This window comes from Vipera ursinii (genome assembly GCF_947247035.1).
Source record: "Vipera ursinii genome assembly, chromosome: 2".
NCBI classification, from domain to species: Eukaryota; Metazoa; Chordata; class Lepidosauria; order Squamata; family Viperidae; genus Vipera; species Vipera ursinii.
The window spans coordinates 176,291,764-176,317,774 of NC_139513.1; the positions used below are offsets into that span (position 1 = coordinate 176,291,764).

Sequence of the window (26,011 nt, forward strand, 5' to 3'; positions counted from 1 at the left end):
TGGAAAAGTGAAAGTGAGAAACGAAAGTTAATTGGGTGTTAACATGGCTAGCGGGCGCATCACCAACTCAGCAATAATCTGTACTACAGACTTTGATGCCACCCCCCACAGTACCTACACCTGCATTGACATTAAAAGATCTACAAGATACTTTACAAGATGCTTTAAAAAGTCAATCTGAGCAAATATCTAAGCAAATGGCAGAGCTTATTGATGAGAAAAATAAGGAAATACGAGAGGACATTTTATTGGCATTTCAGGGGCTGGCAGCTTGTATTGTGCGTTTGGATGAATGTGTGGAAGAAGTAAATCAAAATAATTTGAGATTGGAAGCTAAAATGCTTGAAACTGAGAATAAAATGGATAAGTTTGACGACGACGTGATACAATACAGAGACATGGAGTTTGCCCTGAGGATAAGAGGTTTGAAAGAGGATTCAAACGAAAATTTGAAGGAGATTTTAGCAGAAGCTTTGGAACCGATTTTGGGGTGTCAAGCTGAAGATATTATGGTGGATATAGATAAAATATTTCGTGTCAACTCCTGGATTGCCAGGCAAAGAAAATTACCAAGAGATGTGGTAGTTTATTTCACAAAGAGATCAATTAGAAATGTGATTGTTCAAGCTTTCTACAATAACAGATTTCAAGTGGCTGATCAAGAGGTTTTGATTTTGAAAGAAATTCCTCCAAGAATTTTAAGGAAAAGGAAAGAGTTTGCTTTTTTGGCAGATGAATTAAAGAAAAGACATCTCCAGTTTAGATGGGAGATACCAGCTGGATTGGTGGTGAACTATGTAGGTACAAAATATCATCTTAATACAGTTTTGAAGGCATGAGATTTTGATTGCAATGTACTGAAAGCAGGTTCTCCGCCATCCCCGGAATTTAAAAGAAGGAAGAAAGAAGGAGCGAGATAGGCACAAATGGAAAATATACAGGGAGATGCAGAAATCATTTCATTGATTGCAAAAGAAGCTCAGAAAACTTTGGAAACTGCACAGCCCCAGGGATTGTTAGAAGAATCTAAGACTCAAAGAGTGACGCGGGCTGCAGCTAGACGAAAGCAACAAGAACAAGAACAACAGAAATCTATAACTAAAACTCAAGAATCTACTTATAGTGAAGCAGTGGGAGGTGCGCGACCAAAGAGGCAGGTGCTTGTGGATCTGCAAGATGTGCTCCGAAAGCTTCATGTCGCAAAAGATGGCGACAAAGTTTCTAACCTGGAATGTTAATGGTTTAAACTCACCGCATTAGAGAAAGAAAATATTTCAGTATTTGAAACAATTTAAAAATGATGTTACATGTTTGCAAGAGATGCATATCGGTGTATCTGATCAAAAATATTTGACAAATTCTAGATTGGGTACTCAGTTTATTGCATCTGCTTCAGAAAAGAAGAATGGAGTAGTTATCTATGTGAAGAAGGATTTATCAGCTAACCTAATTGAAGCAGATAAACAAGGAAGATATATTATAATTGAACTTTTAATAAAAAGGCAGAAAATACTTTTAATTGGACTATATGCACCTAATCTACAGCAAGGAGAATTTTATAAATTTTTACATAATAAAATAATTCAATAGGATTATAAATCGTGTATTTTGATGGGAGACTGGAATGGAGTGCTGGATATGCAGAAAGATAAAAAAGGACCTTTTAAAAGTACTCCAAATCATGCTAGATTGCCTAAATCTTTTTTTGATAGGAAAGATGATTTGGAATTGAGAGATGTTTGGAGAGAACGAAACGTGGATGAAAAGGATTTTACCTTTTTTTCTGATAGACATCAATCTTTTTCCAGGATTTGATTTTGTATTGACTACTAATGATTTTTTCCAGGGTTAAGAAGATTAAGATATGTCCAAGAATTTTATCAGACCATAGCCCAATATGGATGGAATTGGACAAGGGCAAGGGAGATAGGAGATCTTGGAGGTTAAATGAAAATTTGTTTAGATATGAAGAAAATGTGGAAGAATGTAAAAAAATATATGAAAGAATTTTTTTATAACAAATATGCATAAGGGTACTTCCATTGAAATGGTTTGGGATGCAAGTAAAGCTTATATGAGAGGAGTGTTAATATATTTGAATAATAAATATAGACGTAGATTGGAATTTAAGCATAAAGAGTTAGAGGAGGAAATAAAGATGAAAGAGAAGGCTTTTATTTTGAACCCACCTAATAAGAGGGTGAAAGAAGCAATTAATCTGCTAAGAGGGCAGTTTAATATGTTGATGGCAGACCAAGTGGCAACTAATTTACAGTATGCTAAACATAATACTTTTTGTAATGCTAATAAACAAGGTAGGTGGTTAGCTTATCTGTTAAGGAAAAAACAAAAGTCACGTAATATAGATAAGATAGAATATAAGGGTAAAGAGGTGTTTCAGCAAAATTTTATTAAAAAGGCTTTTGTTGAATTTTATTCCAAATTATATGTTAGGGATGTAACTCAAGGTTTAGATATAGATAGTTATTTACAAGGTATGAATATCCCTGTACTTACACAAGAGCAAAGGGAAGGAATGAATCAATTGATAACTGTTGAAGAAATTGTTTTAGCAATTAAACAATTAAAAGTGGGTAAGGCACCTGGAACAGATGGTTTGACAGCCATTTATTATAAAAATTTACAAACAGAAATGGTGGAACCTCCAAAAGAATTATTTAGAACAATTCAGTCTGGAGGAGAAGTGCCTCCTTCATGGAAAACAGCTTTTATAACATTAATTCCAAAGGAAGATCAAGATCTTACTCAAACTAAAAATTACAGACCAATATCACTTTTGAATACTGATTATAAGATATTTGCTAAAAATTTTAGCAAATAGATTAATGAGGGTTATGCAGCAAATGATTCATAGTGATCAAACAGGATTTATAAGTGGTAGACAAATGAAAAATAATGTGAGACATATTGTAAATTTATTAGAATTTTTGGAAAGAAATAATCAAGTCCCCGCAGCGCTGATCTTTTTGGATGCTGAAAAGGCCTTTGATCAATTGAATTGGCAATTTTTATTTAAAGTATTGGAGAAGATGGAGTTTGGGGATAGGTTTTTACAACCTATTAGGGTAATATATCAGAAACAAACAGCCCAAATAATAATTAATGGTAGTTTAACAGAAGCTGGTAAAATTTAAAAGGGTAAAATAACTAAAACTAAAATACTGTCTAAAAATATGACTATAGAACAAAAGGAAGTCTTAGAAAAATTAACAGGATTTGAAGTTGATAAAAAGATTAAATATTTAGGGGTATATATTTCAGTTTCAAACGTGAAATTATATAAAAATAATTATGAATTGTTATGGTTGAAAGTACAAAAAGAGTTAGATAGTTGGAGAAAATTACAATTGTGTTTATTGGGAAGAATTGCAGCAGTGAAAATGAATGTCTTACCAAAATTTTTATTCTTGTTTCAAATGATACCTATACTTAAAAAAGATTCAAATTTGGAGGAATGGCAGAAAGGTATTAATAAATTTATTTGGGCAGGGAAAAGACCGAGAGTAAAACTTAAGATAATGCAAAATATACGTGAAAGAGGTGGTCTTAAAATGCCCAATTTTAAATTATATTATGAGGCTGCGGTTTTATCATCAATTAGTGATTGGTTTAATTTAACACAAGGATGTGATTTATTATATGGTTGGCATGCATATTTGTTGTATGATAAGAAGGTAGATAATATCTTTAAGACTCATATATTAAGATATGCTCTGTTGCGAGTTTGGGAAAAATATCAATATAAGTTAAATTATAAAATACCAATTTGGGCAATACTTAAACATGCAATAAAAAAATATAAGTGTGGGATTTAAACATGATGTGACTACATATAAAGAAATTCTTAGAATGGAAAGGAATGTATGGCAATTAAAGTCGTTTAATATTTTAAAAGAAGAAAAAATAGTTCAGACCTGGTTTTAATGTGGGCAGTTACAAGCTAGATGGAAAGAAGAACAGAAAATTGGTATTTTGACAACTGATGAAAATTTGGTAAAACAAATTAGAGATCAAAAGGCTGTTTTAGAAGAGCTAACGGGATTTGAAATTGTTAAAAGGGTTAAATATTTGGGGATATATTTGTCAACCTCAAATGTAAAGCTATATAAAAATAATTATGAAAAGTTATGGGGAAAAGTTCAAAAAGAATTGGATAGCTGGAAAAAACTACAATTATCTTTATTGGGAAGAATTGCAGCTGTGAAAATGAATGTTTTGCTGAAATTTTTATTTTTATTTCAAATGATACCTATTCTTAAAAAGGATTCAAACTTGGAGGAATGGCAAAAGGGTATTAATAAATTTGTCTGGGCAGGGAAAAGGCCATGAGTTAAATTTAAGATTATGCAGGATACGCGTGAGAGAGGTGGTCTTAAAATGCCTAATCTGAAACTATACTATGAAGCTGCTGCTTTGTCAGCGATAAGTGATTGGATTAATTCAACACAAGTGAGATTATTAAAGCTTGAAGGCCATGATTTGTTATTTGGTTGGCATGCATATTTATTGTATGATAAGAAGGTGGATAATGTGTTCAAGGTACATATTCTAAGACATGCTCTGTTGTGAGTTTGGAAAAAGTATAGACATAAGTTAAATTATAAGATACCTATATGGGCAATACTGAAACACGCAATAGAAAATATAAGTGTTGGGTTTAAACATGATGTGATTACATATAGGGAAATTTTAAGTTTGGAAAGGAATGTATGGCATTTGAAGCCGTATAATATCTTAAGAGAAGAAAAGATTGTACAAACTTGGTTTCAGTATGGGCAATTACAGGCCAGGTGGAAAGAAGACCAGAAAATTGGTTTTTCAATGACTGATGAAAATCTGGTAAAGCAAATTAGAGATCAAGGTCAAGCACATATTAAAAGGATATATCTTGCATTGATAGAAATTGATTCAGAGACAGAACTTGTTAAAGACTGTATGATAAAGTGGGCTCAGAATTTTCAAGAAGTCATTATAATGGATACTTGGGAAAATATTTGGATGAGAAATGTAAAATTTACGCAAGCTCAAAACTTATTTATTTATTTATTTATTTATTTATTTATTTATTTATTTATTAGTTTTTATAAACCGCCCTTCTCCCGAGGGACTCGGGGCGGTGTACAGAGGAAGGAAGGTATACAGATGAACAATAAAAATAATAAAAACAATAGTGAAAACAAACTGGGACCCCAATTAACGCTATCATGCCAGGCCGGACTGCTGGAGAGAACTTAAGAGAGAACTTTTATAAAATGTTTTATAGGTGGCATTTAGATCCTAAAAAATTAGTAAGCATGTATCCGAACTGCCAGCCTAAATGTTGGAGGTGTGGTGGTGAAGATGCAACGTATTTTCATATATGGTGGACCTGTAAAAAAGTTAAAGCTTTTTGGATTAAAATCTGGTGGAACATGCAAAAGATATTTAAGAAAAGGATAAAGTTTTGTCCGCAATTGTTTTTACTGGGTATTATTACTGATACTACTGTTGTGGACACTAAGTTGGTGTTGAATTTATTTACGGCAGCAAGACTTTTAGTAGGGCAATATTGGAAGAAGGAAGAACTGCCGACTATAGAAGAATGGACTTTAAAAGTCTCCAACCTGGCGGAAATGGCAAAGATCTCAGCGTACTTGAAAGACCATTCGCAACAGAGATATATTGTGGAGTGGAAAAAATGGATTGATTATATCCAGAATAAATATGGGACTAAAAAGTTTCATTTAGCATTTGAATAAGTATTGATGTGATATTTATATTGCTTGTAGTTATTTTATAAGAGTTAAAGTGCGATAGATTTCATAGTTTATTGTTGTTTGCATAAGGTAGATTATGATTGTTTGTATTTTTATACCCTGTATTTAGCTCTGGGAAGTCGGGGAGGGGGGAGGGGGAAGGGAGGGAGGTGTTAGGGAGGGTTGGGGAGAGGGGAGGGGGTTGGGAGGGGTTTTGTTTTGTTAAAAAAATGTATTGTAAAACTTTTCAATAAAAAAAAGAGATCAAAGTCAAGCACATATAAGAAGGATATATAATGCATTGATAAAAAGAGATTCAGAAACGGAACTTGTTAAAGATTGTATGATAAAATGTCAATAACAATGAATATTTGGGGAAAAATTTGGGTCAGAAATGTAAAATTCACAAAGGCACAAAATTTAAGAGAGAATTTTTATAAAATGTTTTATAGATGGCATTTAGATCCTAAAAAATTAGCATGTATGTATCCAAATTACCAGCCTAAATGTTGGAGGTGTGGTTGTGATGATGCAACGTATTATCATATATGGTGGACTTGCAAAAAATTTAAAGCTTTTTGGATTAAAATTTGGTGGAAAATGCAGAAAATATTTAAGAAAAATATAAGGTTTTCTCCACAGTTATTTTTGTTGGGTATTATTACAGATTGTACTGTTATAGAAACCAAATTGATGTTGAATTTAATAACGGCAGCAAGACTTTTGGTATCTCAATATTGGAAGAAGGATGACCTGCATACGATACAAGAGTGGACTTTAAAAGTTTCAAAACTGGCAGAAATGGCAAAAAATTCAGCATATTTGAAAGAACAATCGCAACAGAGATATATTTTGGAATGGAGAAGATGGATCATTATATTCAGAATAAATATGGGACTAAAAAGTTTCATTTAGCATATGAATGAGCATTAGTGTTATAAGATGTATTATTATTTAGTTATTATTATTTAGTTATTTAGTTATGTATAAGGGGAGTTAAAGTGTGACAGAATTTAAAGTGTTATTTTTTAGTTAGTTAGCATATTTTGGATTAAGTTTGTAAAAGTTAATACTGTATTCAGCTCTGGGAAGTCAGAGGGGAGGGGGAGGGGGGGGAAATGGGGGGGAGGGAGTTTATGTTTTTAAAATGTATTTTAAAACTTTTCAATAAAAAAGAGACAAATAAAACAGAACTCCAAGGCTTGCATATGGCCATGCTCATTTTTAAAGTTGACAAATGGGTTTATTGCAGCACTACCTTTTTTAAAAAGCTTTTAAAAGGCCTTTGTTTTTAAGATAACAAATTTTCGTCTTCTTTTAAAGAAGCATAATAAGAATTGGGTTGTTTTTTTAAAGATCACTCATATAACCCTCAAAGCTCCCCCCCCCCGCTTTATAGCTTACATTATTTATAGCTTGAATGGAATTCTCCATTCTCTTCCTGATTTGTGACTGCATTCCATTGGACCTCCTATAAATGTGTTTTTCAAAATCTTTTCTGAACATTCCAAGCTTGATTTCTCAATATCCTCAATGCCAACGTTCACAAGAGATACGTTCTTCCATTCCCCCACTCTCTGGAGATACCTCAAATCAATGACAAATCCCAGGAATGGTTTTGTTTATAGTACTATTCATCACATGACCACAGTGGGATCCCAGGAGAGCGAAGCAATAGACAGAAAAGGTGATTACCTGGAGAGCCTGGTGTATAGATGCCTTTATCTGTCTGGATGAACACAAAGCCACTCTGGTAAGAAACGAGAACCACCTTTTCCAGTCTCACCCCAGGAGCAGTTACTTGCACAACCACGTACTGATTTTTCCTGGGGTCCTTATCCAGTTCTTCTGCAGGAATCTGGATGAGAAGATCAGTAGAGCAGAGACTTCAAACTTAATCATTATTAAGGGCCACCTGAGGCCTCATTCCTTAGCCCTAGGTAACTAAAACATTGATCCAAAAAGTTTGACTACTGAGTCAAAAATTAAAACAAAGAGGATCACAGAATGCCAAACATAGACATATTATATCTTAAAAACTTGCTGCTTGCTTCTCCTAAGGACATTTCTGATCTTTCCTGGTGCAGAAAGCATCAGGATCCCCGAGATCTAATCTTGCCACTCTGCTGTTACAAGCCACATTTGTCCACTGCAGTACACCTTGTTTTTTCTGGCCTTTTCCCTCTTAATTTACACACCAAGAAAACTCATCACCCAATTCCAAGCTCAAAACAAGAGGGAGGGAGAAGGAGGGAACTCTCACCCTATGTCAGAACCCATTTCCTTGTTGGGGGGGTTGGTTCATCCCTTTCGGGTTCCTTTCTGTGGGTTCTGTCTTTCTCCTGAGGGGGAGCGGGAGGCTCCATGGGATGCATTATTTCTCCTTTCACTTTGCTATAATGTATCCTCTCTGCTATTTCTATCTCCTTGCTCTTTGAACTGTTTCCCCTTGATGTCAACCTGGGGCGAGAAAGGAATGTGCCTCCAGCCATCTGGCTTATCTCTTACTGCAGAAGAGAAAGGTGTGAAGACCCAACAACATCTTCACAGGCATGGGAATGGACTCCGTTATCAGCTCCATTCCCACAGTGGACTCAACACATGGGGATTGGCTCGTTTGAACTGACCAGATGAACTATTGGGGTGGGGTTTGCTTGGGACTTTATTGATCTGAGTGGGAAAACCTCAGATCCTACCTTCTATGCCTCTTATCAGCTTCTCCTAATAAAAGTTCCTTTTGGAGTGAAAGTGTTCCAAGAGTTCTGCTTTCTTGGGTTGAGGTTTTGGCCCTGACACCTCACATCAACTTTCCTGGTTTCACCATCCCACTTCCTGAAGAATCATGAATCCAAACACATTGAAACTTTTTTCATTGGGCAAGTATTAGATCACCCAAATACACACACACACACACACACACACATTTACCAAGATGAACAAATCTGTCCATAACTCCAGCCTAGAAGGTATGGAAGTCAGGAGAAGGTTAATTTATATATGCTTGATTGGACTTGTGAATTCTCAAAACATAACCTGTTCATAAGTAGAATGGTCTCTTATTTCAGTGTATATATATAGTTGTAAAATAGAATAGTAATAGTCAGTGCTTTTTTTCTAAAAAAAAAAGGTGCTGGAACTCTCCTCTTAGCGGGCGCAGGAGGTGGGGTGGTGGTGCTGCTGTGGTCACAGGTGCAAGGGGTGTTGGTGGCGGGTTCCCCCCCGGGGCCGTAGCCGGCACGGCTGGTGCTGTGGGAGCTGCAGGACCTGTTCTATATGGCAGGGCTGCGTGGGGTGGGCAGTGGAGGTGGTGCAGGCCAGGCAATGCAGGGCGGCCACTAAGGTGCGCAGGGCAAGGCGACGGTGGTGCAGGTCCAGCACCAGCTAGGCCACCAGCCTGGCTGACATGGGTGAGCACAAGGAAGGAGTGCACATGGACTCCGCAGAACCCACCTCCCACTCCTTGTCCGCTCTTACTTACCTAGTTGAGATGATGTAGTTGGGCAGCAGGGAGGGATGCAAAGTTCCTGCCTACTCGCTTTCGCTGCAGACAACTAGCCAGTGCAACATTTCCCAGCCAGGTCTTTTGGTGCGCTCAGCAGCAATTCCTATTGGCTTTCGAAAGCCAATAGAGGGAGCAAAAGCTTTTTTTGTGTGTGCAAAAAAAGGTGTCTGAACGCCATTCTGAGCGTTCTATGAGAAAAAAAGCCCTGATTTTATGTTTTAATCTTATGATTTTAAAAATATATTTTTTTCTATTGTAAGTTGCGCCAAACTTCGCCATGTGGATTGCATACAAATATTATATAATTGGTAAATAAAGGTAGAACATATGTTAAATATACATCAAATGATAATATGCTTCCCTACAAAGTCAATTCTTGCTCAATGACAGACCAAAGAGTTAACTCGGAAAGGCAAGAGGAAAATCTAGAAGAGATCTGTGCAACTTGTAGAAGGGAAAGGCCCACACTGAAAAATTAAAAATCTTTTATGAATGCTGGTGGGCTAATCAATGATTTGGTGACTAGAGGAGCATCTACAGTGTTGGAGCTCATGGTCATGGTAAGCCATGGAGGCACTAGGCAACATGACTTTCAGGGCAGTGGTGGTGATTTTATTACTTTAAAAAAAAAGTCTGTGCTCTGTCCAAGGGTGCTTGGTAGGCTGCATGTACAGGCCTGGTCTAGAATTTATTTTGGAGCATTCAACTATCTAGAGCAGGCATGTCAAACTCATTTTGTTTGAGGCAACATCTTATAAAAGAATTGCCATTAATTTGTTTTAATAAAATAATTTGAATCAATTTTTCACTTGATTTGAAATTAAATGAATTATATTGGTTGACAATGAGACTTATTTTTTTTAGTACAATTGCCAAATGCAATAAACTGGATTTAGGTATATGTTACCGGAAGGAAAAAGCAATCCCTGCTGCGTTACTGATCCCAGAGAAGCATTTGCATGTATGCAGGTATCCTTAGGGTGCCATAGTTATGGATGAGAAATATTGGTTGCAAAGTTGGCATTTCTGGATGTAATACAGATATTTTGGACTTATTTTTGTTTCTTTGCATGTTTGATATTTTTAAAAAGGCATATGCTACTGACTACGCTTATGCACATATGTAACATCTTTTGCTAGGATACATTATCACTGCTTATCCAAAATTTTAATATACAGATAATACCACCAGAAATTATTTTAGCCTTTTTAATAAATGTTGTTACTGATGTTATGCTCACCAGGGAAAACATCATATATTGTTATGTATATACTAGGTTAACTATGTAAAGACTGAAGTGCAACATAACTAGATTCTAAATAATCTATTTTTCAAAACACACAACAGTCCAAACAATAAAAGTAAAGTCCAAATTAAGAATATTTCATTCTTAAGAATTGTTTAGATTCAAAATAGTTTTCAAGAGTGTACAAAAGATACTATTATTTTCTAGAATCAACTAATTAGACATATTACATTGAGAAAAATGTTTCTCATTTCTTTCCTGTTACCTTTGTTTTCATTGCAGAGATGTTAACATAAGAAATAGATTATTTTGTTATCTAATTTTACCTTCCAAAAGACAGAACCAGATGAAAAATGTGAGGTTCTTTCCTGTTGGCTTTTTTGAATTAGCTGTTTTAGATTCTTAAAGTTTAGTTCCTAAAGAAGTAAACCTGTAAATAATTTTAATATCCTCCTCTAGTGCAGGCTCTTTTATGACTGAAGGACTTCAACTCCCAGAATTCCTGAGCCAGCATGGCTCAGCTTAGAAACCTCTCCCTTTCCCCTCAGCATGGCTGGCTCAGGATTTCTGGGAGCTGAAGTCCACGAGTCATAAAAAAGAGCCAAGATTGCCTAGCCCTGCAATAGGCTTAGGAAAGCCAATAAGGGAGCTGTTTTTGTTTTGTTTTTTTGCAATAAAAAGGTGCCGGAACGCCATGCTGTGCATTCTATGAGGGAAAAAAGCCCTGGTAATAGTAATAGTAATAATAAAATATCTAAGGTTTACAAGAAAACAATTACTGGGCAACCTCTGCCTTCTAGCTCTACAACTCCATTAAAACCAGCTGGCACAAGCTGCAGTTTAATGCCTGCAGAGGGCACCCCATTGGCAAAGCCTTGCAGGGCTTATTTAGTGAGAGTTTGTGTAGAATTTTAATTTTAATTTATTTCATTAAAAATTATTACATCTTAAAGAAAAAGCAATCAAAATAAGAACAAGGTAAACGTACTCGTTCAAGAAAAAATGAAAATATAAACTAATGTTATTTAACTAGTGTCAATCAAATCAAAACAGATTTATTTAAATATAGTCATTAACCAGCAAGATAAAAACATAGCAGCAATTACCAAATCATGTACAGGAAAAGCAGTGTACCAGTCATATAAAACTAAAAGTTAAGACAATGGGGAAAAAGGGGGAAATTGAGCAAGATGTAATAAAACAAGATGAAATAGAAATGGAATAAACAAGAAAAGAACCAGAAAAATTTGTAATTTCATCACTGCAAGATTAGGACATTTAATGTGCCTTCTCATGGAAATCGCTGCATATAGAAATTTAGCAGAACTTTTCTCAGATGACAGCAGCTGTTTATTTATTTATTTATTTTATTGCATTTATATACCGCCCTTTCCCTGAGGACTCAGGGCAGTTTACAGGGAGTTAAAAATCAACCATACAAAAGTTAAAAAACCAATTTAAAAAAGATTAAACCAACCCTGTACAATTAAAAACCCCAATTAAAATAAATTTCTCCTCAGCCTGGGCCCGAGAGCTCAAAGAGCCAGGTCTTCAGGCCCCGGCGGAATGATCGGAGGTCGGGGGCAGTCCTCATCTCTACTGGCAGCTGGTTCCAGAGGGCAGGCGCCCCCACTGAGAAGGCCCTATCCCTGGGTGTCACCCGCCAGCAATCTCTTACCGGCGGGACCCTGAGCAGACCCTCCCTGTGGGAGCGCACTGGGCGAAGGGCATTTGATGCCGGCAGCAGGTGTTCCCTCAAATACCCCGGACCCAGGCCATGCAGGGCTTTATAGGTGATAACCAGCACCTTGAATTTCACCCGGAGGGCAACCGGAAGCCAATGCAGCTCGCGGAGTAGAGGTGTTACATGGGAGTATCGGGAGACCCCCATTACAACTCACGCGGCCGTATTCTGCACCAGTTGAAGCCTCTGAGTGGTCTTCAAGGGCAGCCCCATGTAGAGAGCGTTACAGTAGTCCAAACGGGACTGACATTGCTTGGACATTGCTTGGACTCAAGTACATAGCAGAGTTGCAGTTAATGAAACCTGGGATGGGATTTGGTCAGGGAATAACATTTCAACACTGTAGCCCTCTGGAAAATCCAGGACTGTTGGAAACAAATTGGTCACAGACATATATTATTCAGCATTCTTCTTTTTTCCCCCTTACATTATGTTGAGAGTGAACATAGTTCTATCAGACTAACCCAATTTCTCCTTTCTGAGTCAGGGAGAACAGAGGTTGCCCAAAAGCCTTTGGAGTTTCCTGAAATGTCTATATACTAGATCTGAAAATTCAGCTCTTTTGCCCACTGATACCCTATTTTTACTAACCATTAATTTGCTATACTTTGTTATCTGTCAGATTTTATCTTGTGGTTAATTTTTGGTTTTGATATTGATTTTGATCTAAATATTTATTATATTTTACTTGTTTGCTGTGAAATGCTGCTGAGAATCTTTCAGCAATTGTGGCAGTAAGGACTGTAAAATAAATACATATATATGATCAATATCTGACAATCTAGTCATGTTTGACTAAGTTGCATAGGACTTCCCCTCAAGCCAGGCTGGACAGGATTTTAGCTTGCAGGGTTTATTTTTATTTATTTATTTATTTATTTTATTGAAAAGTTTTAAGATACAATTTTCCTTTAAAAAACCCCCCTTCCCCCTCCCTCCTCCCCCCCTACCTCCCCCCCTCCCTCCTCCCCCCCTACCTCCCCCCCTCCCCCCCTCTCCCCCCCCGACTTCCCAGAGCTAAATACAAGGTATATATATAAAAAAAAGCAAACATAAACAACCATATACTAACAACTATAAATTCTAAAATCCATCACTCTCTAGCTTATATAGGATAAAACAAACCTTAACAATATTAAATATATATAAAAAACTAAAATAAAAAAAGAAACACTCTCTAGCTTATATAGGATAAAACAAACCTTAATAGTATTAAATATATATTAAAAACAAAAAAAAAAGAAAAAAAACCCCAAGATAGAAAGAGAAAAAGAAAAAGAAAAAAAAAGGAAAAAAGAGTTATTCAAATACTACATAATACTTCTCAACCCTATACTTATCCTAAATAGACTCCATCCATTTTGTCCATTCCATGATATAACATTCTTACAGATAATCTTTCAAATTAACCAAAATCTTCGCCACCTCAACCAAATCCGAAAACTTTAAAGTCAACTCTTCTATAATCGGCCGTTCCTCTTCCAGTGCCACATCTATAATTATTCCAAACAAAAAAAAGGTTGCGAACAAAACTTTAACCTCCATTTGAGAATCTTCTGTATATTCCACCAAACTTTAATCCAAAAGAGCTCACCCTTTCCACAAAACCACCACATATAAAAATATATTGCGTCTACACCCAAACCTTTTCCCACCTCCCATACTTGACTATAAATACATCGTAGAAATTCCATAGACTTCTGCAAATCCTGCTATTTTCTCTTCTTAGATCGTTTTGCAGCAGCACGCATCACCCTCTGTTCTATAGAATCATCCGACGAGGTTATATCTTGATCTCCTCCAACACCGTTGTCTTCTATCTGACCATCTTCGGCCTCTTGATGCACTCCTTCTCCAGATCCCTTTTCAGCTTCCAGAAGTGTTAATGGCGTTGCATTTAAAACATTATTGTAGAAATCACGCGCTTGCATCACAGTAACCAGACGGTACCTTTTACCTTCGTGCGTCACCATCAACCCAACTGGGATCTCCCATCTGAACCTTATATCTCGTTGCTTGAGCTCTTGCACAAGAAATGTAAAATCCTTCCTTCTCCTTAGAATCTTTGGAGGAATTTCTTTTAAGACCAAAACTTCTTGATTAGCAATCACAACTTTAGTATCATAAGCAGCTCGTATAACTTCATCTCTAGTTTCCCTTTTTGCAAAATATACCACCACATCTCTAGGCAACTTTCTCTGTCCAGCAATCCATGAATTCACACGAAACACTTTATCCATGCCTCCTTTTATTTCAGATGCTGGCTGTTTCAATACTACTTCGAAAGCCTCAGAAACCAGCTGCTTTAGATCTTCCTTAATATTCTCCTTTAAGCCTCTAATTCTAATGGCAAACTGCATCTGGTAATATTGAGCAAGACTCAGTTCCTTTTCCATTTTATCTTCGTTCTCCAATACTTTTGCTTCTAATATAGCATTCTTTTGAGTCAAATCTTCTAGCTTTTCCTCCAATTCTTCCACACAACGAGCCACTTTACACACTGAAGACAAGATGTCTACCTTCATCACTCTGAACTTCTGTTCCATCCTCTCCTCCATTCTCTCCTCCAATTTCTCCAATTTCTCCTCCATCTGTGCAAATCTATCATTAATTGATTCCAAAATTACCTGGGTGTGTTTTTCAAGAGCATCTTGTAAGTCCTTTGATGTCAATACATCAGGAGGATGCAGCGCCTGCAGTAATGATTGTTGCACCGGAGAAGTTCCAGCACTCTGAAGAGTTTTAGGGGGTGGTTTAGCCGCCATCTTTTACCAATTGTGACGCACTTTCACTTCAGATTTATAATCCAAAAAAGTCCATCAAGCTGGAGAGTAAAATATAATAATCCTCTTCACCCTTCCTCTTGTATCGCTCTGCCTGCTCCTTTAATCCATAGTCATTCCTTCAGGCAGGGGTGGTCGCAGACGCCTGGCTCTGCTCCAAGAAATCAGGAGCAGAGGCGCTGGCCAGCTGGGAGCAGCCCAGGCTACGGGGGAGTTCAATCCTTCAGCCGCCCAAGCCATAAGCTCAGGCGGCCCTGGAGAACTCTACCCCTACCTGGGAGCTCACCCCCTCCTCTTCTCCCGAGGAGGGGGCTTCAAATTCGCCCGAACAGCTGATCGGCACTGTTTCGGGCGAAAATAACTCAGAGAGGCTGTCTTCGGCGCCGCGCCGCCACCGGAAGTCTCCTATTTATTTATTTATTTATTTGTAGGGGTACAACAGACTGTACTGCAATCATCACCATACACCCACCGTTATAGCTGGAGTGACAAGCATGCCTCCTTCTCCTGGATTCATATCTACTCTGGTTTGGTACAAGATTTGCTTCTTTCGTGGAAAATCACGAACAAAGATGTCAAGCTGTTTTGGAGCATTGTCTCCATGGGCCTCCACCAAAATTGTCTCTTCTGTGTTGGTTCGCAGAACACCAGGGGTGATGAGGGTGTAGCTGCAGAAGAGGAAAAGAACATCTCCTGAGTTAGTCTGCTTAGCAAAAGCGAGTCATTTGATGAGGCATCTCCATAATCTCTTTTTTTAGAAAAGTGAAGAAATAAATGGTTAAACATCACTGTTGAATTACCCTTTTGTGACCAAGAAAGCTTTCAAATACATTTGAAAAATGAGTAAATTTATTGCATTTTTAAATTGCTGTTTTTTAATTATAAACTGGGACTGACCATTACTGTGTGGTATTCTGATGTGATCAACGTCTATCACAGCTGACATCAAAACCAAATGCCTTATAAATAAAAAAACAGCCATATGGATCATGATGTAGCTAGGGCATAATGGAGTGTACACAACATAATGAACAATGCAGTGTCCCCTTGCAGCTAAAAGAAGGACAACCTTTTCCAGGAAAGAACAGTGTTTGATCTCAGATTTGAATAGGAAAAATAGAATTGTGCCTTCATCCAAGGTTAGGCAGTTCCCAGCCTGCCTGCAGTCCTGCAGTAACCCCCATCTGCAGACCTCAGCATCTGAAATTACATTGCTGAAATTTGGCTGCAAAATGGCTAAATTCTGACAAAATGAGATCAAGCTGTTTTTTGGGAATTAGGGATGCCCATCTTTAACCCCCAACCCTTGCCTAAAATAAGATGGAAATTTACAATGTTTTGGGCGCTGGTTTATGTTTTTCTGCACCTGGGCTGCTGCACATAGAGAGGTTGCTTGGGTTTGCAGTTTCCTCTTCTACAGAGAGTCTTAAATCAGGTTCACCAATATTAAATTTATATCCTGCCTTTGTTTTGTACAACTCAAGTCAGCAGCTTATAAAAGGTTCCTGCCTCCTATTTTCCCCACAAAATTCACTCTGTGAGTGGGTTGGACTGAGAAAGGGACTGGCCCAGTGGTGGGATTCAGCTGGTTTGCACCATTTCAGCAGAACTGGGAGCTAATTTTTTGTTGCACAGGCCCAGAACGGACTTCCAGAAGGGGCATCCACACAGAGAACTGATTGTTCACATATTTGAATCCCACCACTGGACTGGCCCAAAGTCACTCAGCTGCGCTAGAACTCACAGTCTCCTGATTTCCAGGCCAGCACTTTAATCACCACACCAAACTGGCTATACTGGTGTTAAAGCAGCACCTACCTACTTGATCCAGCATTTTCCAAAGGCAGCCTTTGGTTCTAAAAAATTGGTTTAGTTTGTCAGCCCCAAGTAAGGGCCATGAGGAGAATGGTATTGTGTTGCCATTTTGTAATAATGGAATGTCAGTGGTTGAAAGCCTTTACAGAACTTGCAGGGAAAGAAATGGGAGGTTTTGTTGCTAACACCACAGGCATATTTATTATTGTAATATTTATTTATTACAAAAGCAAAAGCAAAGCAATGGAGAAAAGAAAAATATTTTTAGATAGCAGATTAATGAACACATTATCTTATGTGAATGGGAGATTAAGGCTGTGTAAATTAAATCAATCTCATGTTATATATTTTTAACAAATGCCTTATTAACATATCTTGACATCTTGAATCACATTTTACTGGCTCTCACTCTGTTTGCCTTTAAACAGAGCAATTTGAAAGCCTTTGGAAGTTTTCTCCTTGTAATCTGATAAGTGTGCAGTTTCACATAAACTGTCTGCAATGTAAATTAATTGGCTTTTCAGAGCTACCTGATTACTACTACAAACTATGCCGAATATGGAGACTGGAGTAATCAATAGTTCTTGCAGGAATGTATCCCCACACAGACATAATAAATGCTAATAATGATTACACTTGCACTATTATATCAGAGTGTACAGATCAAATTATTGTCAGAATTGGCTGTTGCCCATGTGTAGAAAAGTCAAGTGATGGCAAAATATTGGGCAGAGATGCAATAGAGGCAGGATAGGAATCTGCAATGGCACAGCCAATTTAAAGCTGGGGTCCATTTCTGAGAAAGAAATATTGTTCCTATGTGCCATGAAGTGGCATTAGAAACTCATGCATGACTCCCGCTATCAAAATTCTCCAGTGCTTGGGGTGGTTAATGTAAACAGTATTAGAAATTGCATTTACTTATGTATTTCTTTATCAATCCTTTCAAATCCATGCAAATTATTCCCGTCTAATGAGGGGTCCCCCATTCCAGAACCCCTAAAAGAAAGGACTGTTTTCCCTTTCCTCCTGAATGATAGGCATTTGAGTTGAGTTGAGTTGAGTTGAGTTGAATTGAATACTTTATTTGGCTAAGTGCGATTAGACACACAAGGAATGTATCTCCATACTGAAGCACTCAGTTTACTTGCAAGGCAACAGAGAAAATAATAATAATAATTTGGGGATAAAGCTGCTCCAAAGTGAAGAAGCTGCTACTGAGAAGGCCATGTTAAGGGGACTTTCTGGTGAAAGGTGGGCACCTAGAGCACCCCTTCCTTCCCCACACAAGAACTGACCACTGAAAACCACTTTCAAGAATAATTGTTGGGTGTTGGTGAAGCTGGCATCTCACTCAAAAATGTGCTGAGTCAATTTGACAAATGTGTCATAGATTCACCACCACTGTAGAGCTCAAAGGTTTTATATAAAAGTTTATATGAAATATACTCCCATGTATTTATATTTCAACCACCTCACCTAAAGGCGTCAACTCCCCTCCGCCCTGTGCGTTCCCACAGAGAGGGCCTCCTCAGGGTGCCTCCAGTCAGGGAATGCCGACTGGCGGCCCCCAGGGGGAGAGCCTTCTCTGTGGGTGCCCCGGCTTTGTGGAACCAACTGCCGGTGGAGCTCCGGATGGCATCAGACCTCTGAACTTTCCGTCGTGGCCTGAAGACCCATTTATTTGAATTAGCTGGTCTGGCCTGACGGGGGATTTGGGTTTTAAATTGTTGTTAGAATAGTATTATTGTTTTTAACTGGGCATTGATTTAATCTTTTTTAACTTTTGTATTGTATTGTATTGTTATTTATATGCCCTGTGAACCGCCCTGAGTCCCTAGTGAGAAGGGCGGTATATAAATTAAATAAAACTATAACTATAAACTATATGCTAAAACAGTCAATAGTTGTATTAAATAGCCAGGTCAAGTGATGGATTCTTGACAAAGAAATACATTACCATCTCCTTCATGGCTGAGGGCATCATCCATCCCTCAAGGATGAATGTGCCACATCCCATGTCCAGCTACCCTTTCCTCTCTAGCGGTAGGGCCCAAATCTATTTTACAGAAGACTGAACTCATTCCACAGACGACAATGTCTATTTCAGTGCCACAGGCCTGGACACTTAAAGGCATTCAGGGTGTTATGTATGCAGGCACCTGCATAGCAACAGCCACCAGGGGGCGTTGGCCTGAACGGTTTTGGCGGGAAACCTAGTTTCGGTGGGAAACCTAGGGCCAACCCCATTGGCTGTTCGCCTACCTGGCTAGGTATTTAAGGAGGCCAGGTAACCCTCATCCCTCAGTACGCTACCCCCTGCCAATAAAGAGCTGAACACGTACTCCGGCTGGCGTCTCTTCCTTGCGTCGGACCCACTACACAACAGTGGCGACGAAGGTGGGATTGCTGCCAACAAGGAGCTGAAGTCACTTGGGGAGCATACCGCATGCTGAAGGAAGGAGGATCTTCCCTTCCTCCCAATGCGACCGCCAGCCAACCGGACCACACCGGTCACCGCATCCGCGACTCAAGACCTGAAACCAACACCACGATGGCAAGGGCCGGACAACCCCACGAATTTGACACCTGCCACCCCGAGACATGGGCCTGGTACCTGGCTCATGCCGAACTATACATGCTCTTCAACCAGATCTCAGAGGACGGCGCAAAGGCGGCAGCCCTGCTCTGCATCTGGGGACCAGCACTCCTGGAGATCGCCACTAACCTGTTCGCCCCAGAGGCCATCAATACCGTCGCGTACCGGGACCTCGTTGCCAAGCTCAACGCCAACTTCCGGCCCCAGCACTCCAAAGTGGCCACGAGGTCACAGTTCGAAAAAAGGGACCAGCGCCCTGACGAGTCCGGTGCCGAATTCCTCGCTGCCCTACGAGAAGCCGCCGTCGCCTGCAAGTTTTCGAACTTGGAGGATTGGCTACAGGACCGGTTGATTTGCGGCCTACGAGACAGGCAGCTGCAAGAGCGCCTGTTTGAAAGAGAGGAGGTTTCACTCCAGGAAGCCGAAGACGCCATCCTGGCCTGCGGGGCCGTCCAAGCAGTCCAGGAAACCCGGACCGGCAGCCAGGCAGCCAGCATCCACCGGCAGGTCGCCACAGCCGTGGACGAGCAGAGCATCGACCTCCTCCAGCGGAAGTCGACCCCCGACCAGTGAGTCAGATGCCCAGACAAGCCCAGGCCTCCTAGCAATGCCACCAACCCTCAGAAGTGCGCAGGGTGTGGTGGGAACCATGTGCGCAGCCTCTGTAAGTTCCGGTCGGCCACGTGTCGGGCCTGCAAGAAACAGGCCACATAGCCGTGGTCTGTCGTAGCTGCCGCCCCCGAGAAGAGATCCACGAGCTACAAACGGAGGAATCACCGTTCGAAGGTACTGGGGCCCTGACCAAAACGCGAATTGGCTATGTTGAGAACCGGCTGGCCATTAACCACATGGGTAGCCGCCAGCTGCTCAAACCCAAAATTAGGTTAACAATCCGCTTGCAAGGTGTTCCTTGCAGCATGGAGCTTGACTCCGGATCCGCGGTCTCCATCATTTCGGAGGAGACCCTTAACTATATTAATAGCCGGAGCAAGCAGCGGATTAAATTACGGCCTACAAATTTAGCCCTGACCGACTTCCAGAATTCGCCGGTCAAGGTAAGGGGGGAGGCTACCGTTTCGGTGGGCTTTAAGGGTCACGAAGAGCACCTGGAGGTTGTCGTGGTAGAGGGCCGGAGAGCCAGCCTGGTCGGTTTGGACTGGTTTGAGGCCCTGGGAATCACAGTCTCCGGGATCCACCGGATCCAGGGAAACTCCATCGAGGCCGTCTGCAAGGAGTTCGCAGACGTCTTCAACGGGACACTGGGCAGGTACACAGGGTCCCCCATCTCATTCAAGCTTAACTCGAACGTTCCCCCTGTTAGGGTCTGGCCGCGGCGAGTCCCTTTCGCGCTCAAACACAAAATCGAGTGCGAGCTGGATAAGCTGGTGGCCCAGGGAATCTTAGAGCCCATAGATGGGGGGAGTGGGAAACCCCAATCATCACCCCGCTCAAATCCAATGGGGAGATAAGAATCTGTGCCAACTACAAGTGCTCAGTGAACCGCGCCCTAAACCCGCACGCTTACCCGGTCCCCACGGTCAGCCACGTTCTCGCTTCCCTCCAAGGCAGCGCCATTTTTGCAAGGCTCGATCTTGCGCAGGCGTACCAGCAACTCACGGTTACCAGGGCAACAGCTGACATTCAAACTATAGTAACACACAGGGGAGTGTTCCGGGTGAACAGGCTGCAGTTTGGGATCAGCGTAGCTCCTGGCATTTTCCAGGAAGTCATGGAGAAAACACTCAGGGGCATCCCAGGAGTCTGCCCCTATTTTGATGACATCCTGATTGCAGGAGCATCAGCAGACAAGCTGGCAGGTAGGCTGAGGGAGGTACTGTCCAGGCTGCGCACAGCTGGCCTCAAGCTAAAGAGGGAGAAATGCAGCATAGGTGTTCCCTCCACAGAATTCTTGGGATTCAGGGTAGATGCCAAGGGAATCCACCCCACAGAGTCCAAGGTGAGGGCAATCAAACTGGCACCCACACCCAAGAACAAGGTGGAGCTACAGGCATTCCTGGGCCTGCTTAACTTCTATCATGCATTCCTTCCACACAAGGCAGCCATTGCAAAGCCACTTCACAGGCTACTGGACAAGCAGGCAGCATGGGTCTGGACTTCTGCCCACGACCAAAGCTTCAGGGCTTTAAAAGCACTACTGTTGGATAAGTCCACAGTAACCCATTTCATCGAGACAAAGCCCATATGCATCGCATGCGATGCATCCCCTTATGGTGTTGGCGCAGTACTCAGTCACCTTGAGCCTAATGGGGCACAAATTCCCATAGCCTACTATTCCAGGACGCTATCTGGAACAGAAAGAAACTACGCCCAAATTGACAGGAAAGCCCTGGCGATCGTGGCAGGAATTAAAAAATTCCACGATTATCTGTATGGCAGGGAGTTCACTGTCTACACGGACCACAAACCACTCCTGGGCCTGTTCACAACGGACAGGCAGCTGGTGCACAAGGCAGGGAAGGAGATGGGCCACGCAGACGGCCTAAGTAGGCTACCCATTGACACCACTGAACCAGACCCGGCACCAGCAACACTGATCCTAGCTCTGCAGGAACTACCAGAATGCCCAGTCCATGCCAAGGACATTGCCAGCAACACAGCCACCGATAACATCATGAGCAGGGTACACGCATGGGTTTGCACAGGGTGGCAGGACAAGTCCCCAGGGCCTGAGTTCCAGGCCTATTTCACCAGGTGCAACGAGCTCTCCACGCACAGGGGTTGCCTCCTCTGGGGAAGCAGGGTCATTATTCCCATCGCAGTCCGGGGCAAGGTATTGGACTCCTTACATGAGGGACACCCGGGGGTGGTTAGGATGAAGGCACTGGCCAGAAGCTACCTCTGGTGGCCAGGCCAGAAATGCCACATGCACCAGTACACAGGTGGGAGGCCACACACACACCCTGGTCCCGCATCCACATTGACTATGCAGAGCCATTTCAGGGCCAACTGTTCTTAGTAGTAGTGGACAGCCACTCCAAGTGGCTGGAGGTAGTCCCTGTGCCCAATATGACCTTGGGTAGGACAATCCAGGTGCTCAGAGCTCTCTTTGCCACACACGGCCTCCCCGACATAATTGTGTCTGATAACAGGCCTCAGTTTACCGCTAATGATTTCCAGGCGTTCTTGAAGGCGAATTGGATTAGGCACGCCACCTCCGCACCCTTCCATCCATCGACCAATGGGCAAGCTGAAGGGATGGTAAGGACGACCAAAGACGCACTCCGGCGCATCATTAGCAGGGACTGGCATCACAGATTGGCGAAATTCCTACTCGCCCAACACACTACACCATGCGTTGCTACCGGAAAGAGCCCAGCAGAACTTCGATGGGGACGGCGTCTCATCACCAAGCTGGACCGTTTACACCTGGACCGAGTAGCAGCTGAGATGGATAGGCCACCACCACCACCACCACCATCATCATCATCATCATCACCAGCACACAGGGTTCTCAACATGGGGGACCTGGTCTGGGCAAGGAACTACGGGGCAGGGCATCCATGGGTTCCGGGGACAGTGGTTGAGAAAACTGGACCCCTCTCTTACATCGTGGGGGTGGAGGGGGACAGACACATAAGGCGTCACATTGACCAGCTCAGAGGAAGGGTCCCTGAGTGCACCACACACGCCCAACAGAACAGCCACACCCCAGGAGAGGCCAGCCCAACCGGAAACAACCCAGAACTGGAACCAGAGGAGGAGGGCCTCCTGCAAACAGCTCTGCTTAACCCAGCACACAGGCTCCACGAACCGGCTGTCCAAGTACAGGGCCAAGCCACACCCAGACAGTCCACCCGGCCCCACAGGACACCTGCCTATTTAGCGGACTATGTGTGCAAGTGACCACCCCACAGTTGCCTTGTATTAACACACGTTGTATATAGTTAATATTGTTTATAGTTGTATGTGGTTCTTCTCTAAGGGGGGAGGGGTGTTATGTATGCAGGCACCTGCATAGCAACAGCCACCAGGGGGCATTGGCCTGAATGGTTTTGGCGGGAAACCTAGTTTCGGTGGGAAACCTAGGGCCAACCCCATTGGCTGTTCGCCTACCTGGCTAGGTATTTAAGGAGGCCAGGTAACCCTCATCCCTCAGTACGCTACCCCCTTCCAATAAAGAGCTGAACACGTACTCCGGCTGGCGTCTCTTCCTTGTGTCGGACCCACTACACAACACAGGGTGTTTGCCCTTATTTTGATGATGTACTTATTGCTGGGGAATCCACAGAGGTCTTAGCCAGCAGGCTCAGGGCTGTTTTACAAAGGCTTTGAGAAGCAGGCCTCAAATTAAATAAGAGTAAATGTAGTATTGGGGTCCCTTCAACAGAATTTCTAGGATTTCGAATTGATGCTAACTGTATTCACCCTGCTGATTCCAAAGTGAAGGCCATTCAATTGGCTCCTAGCCCTAAATCCAAAGGAGAGCTACAGGCATTCTTGGGCCTCCTCAATTTCTACCATGCTTTCCTGCCTAACAAAGCTGCATTGGCAGAGCCTCTTCACAGGCTCTTAGATAAAAAAGCTCCATGGGAATGGATGGGCACTCATGAGAAAAGTTTCCAGGACTTAAAAGCACTGTTGTCACAGCCAAATCCACTATAACTCATTTTAAGGAGTCTAAACCAGTCTGTTTAGCATGTGATGCATCTCCTTATGGGGTGCGGGCAGTCTTGAGTCATTTAGAAAAGAATGGAACACAGGTCCCCATTGCATTTTATTCAAGGACACTGTCCTCTGCTGAGCATAACTATGCTCAAATTGACAAAGAGGCCCTAGCCATTGTAGCTGGAATTAAAAAATTCCATGACTATTTATATGGCAGAGACTTCATGGTCTTTACAAACCACAAACCACTGTTGGGACTTTTCACAACAGACAAACAAACCCCCCACATACTTTCACCAAGAATGTTGAGATGGTCTATTTTCTTATCTGCATACACATTTAAATTGATTCACAAACCTGGTAAAGAAATGGGCCATGCTGATGGCCTCAGCAGACTTCCACTGCCACTAACAGAACCAGACCTGGCCCCTGTGGCTAGAATTCTGTCCATTCAGGACCTTCCAGAATTTCCCCACCATGCTGGAGACATAGACGCAGAAACAGCTACAGATAGAACACTGAGTAGAGTGCTCTCATGGGTACACACGGGGTGGTTGGATAAAAGCCCAGGCTTTGAGTTTCAGAGTTACTTTGTCAAGAAGACATGAACTATCGGCCCACAAGGGGTGCATCCTTTGGGGAAACAGTGTCATAATCCCCTCGTCACTAAGAGAGAGGGTCTTACAGTCATTACATGAGGGCCATCCAGGCACTGTTAGAATGAAAGCCTTAGCAAGAAGCTACCTATGGTGGCCTGGCCTTGACAAGGACATTGAAGCACAGGTACATGGTTGTTATACATGCCAGCAATCTAGGCCTGAGATGCCACATGCCTCAGTTCACAGGTGGGAGGAAACGCACACTCCCTGGTCTAGAATTCACATAGACTACGCTGGGCCCTTTCAGGGACAGCTCTTCCACATAGTGGTGGACAGTCACTCCAAATGGCTGGAAGTAATTCCAGTTGCAAACATGACTACTGCTAGGACCATCCAGGTGCTGAGAAAACTCTTTGCAACAAATGGGTTGCCAGATGTCTTAGTTTCAGACAATGGGGCTCAATTCACTGCTGCTGAATTTCAGGCCTTCCTAAGAGCAAATCTTATCAGACATGCAACGTCTGCCCCTTTTCACCCGTCTTCTAATGGTCAAGCTAAACATATGGTGAGGACCACGAAGGAATCGCTTAAATGCATTGTAACAGGTGACTGGCATCACAGACTCACAGATTTTTTACTGTCAGCATTCTGCGCCCTGCACTGCTACAGGCAAAAGTCCTGCAGAACTTCATTGGTGGAGGCGACTGATTACTAAACTGGACAGGTTGCATCCTGATAGAGTGGCAGCAGAAGCCTCTCAACCAAAACCCCCGAGGGGGCTACAGGTGGGCGATTGGGTTTGGGCCAGGAACTATGGACATGGAAATTTGTGGGTCCCTGGTAAAGTTACCAAATCACCTGGTCCCCTTTCTTACGAAGTGGGGCTGGAGGGAGGGCGAGTTGTCAGACGCCACATTGATCAACTCAGGAAACAGTTTCCAGAATGGCCACTAAGCGAGGACTGCATCGTAAGTCCCTCCCAAAGTCCCCAAACTTACAGCCAAGCTAGCCCACACATGGACTCTCAAGACTATTCATTCATTAGCAATGAGGAACTGGGTGTAGAGGCGGGGAGTCCAGAGGTGCAACATGGATCCCCTGACGGAGCAAGCCAACCAGACTTCAACAACCGTTGTGCCAACTCTGCTGATCAGTATGACTCTGGGGTGGGCCAACCTGGAGAGGCCAGCCAGAGAGCTTTTAATTCCTTTGACTCAAGTGCATCAAAAGACAGTGGTTTACCTGGCCCAATGGGTAAGCTGATAGACCACAAGGTGACTGGAGACGTTCCACAAGGGCACGCAAGCCTCCTTATCTAGCTGACTGTGTTGTAAAATAAA

The 26,011-nt window shown here is 41.9% G+C and overlaps 1 protein-coding gene across 1 annotated transcript in view; it reads right to left on the minus strand.

The window, feature by feature from the left end:
* The window catches only part of LOC310635553 (venom factor-like), a 156,409-nt gene that overhangs the window by 127,584 nt on the left and 2,814 nt on the right, over positions 1–26,011 (minus strand). The window contains exons 2-3 of the mRNA XM_083354609.1: positions 15,505–15,700; positions 7,452–7,614 (exon numbers count right to left, since the gene is read on the minus strand). Of these exons, the coding sequence (XP_083210735.1) occupies positions 7,452–7,614; positions 15,505–15,700 (359 nt within the window). The remainder of the gene's footprint in view (positions 1–7,451; positions 7,615–15,504; positions 15,701–26,011) is intronic.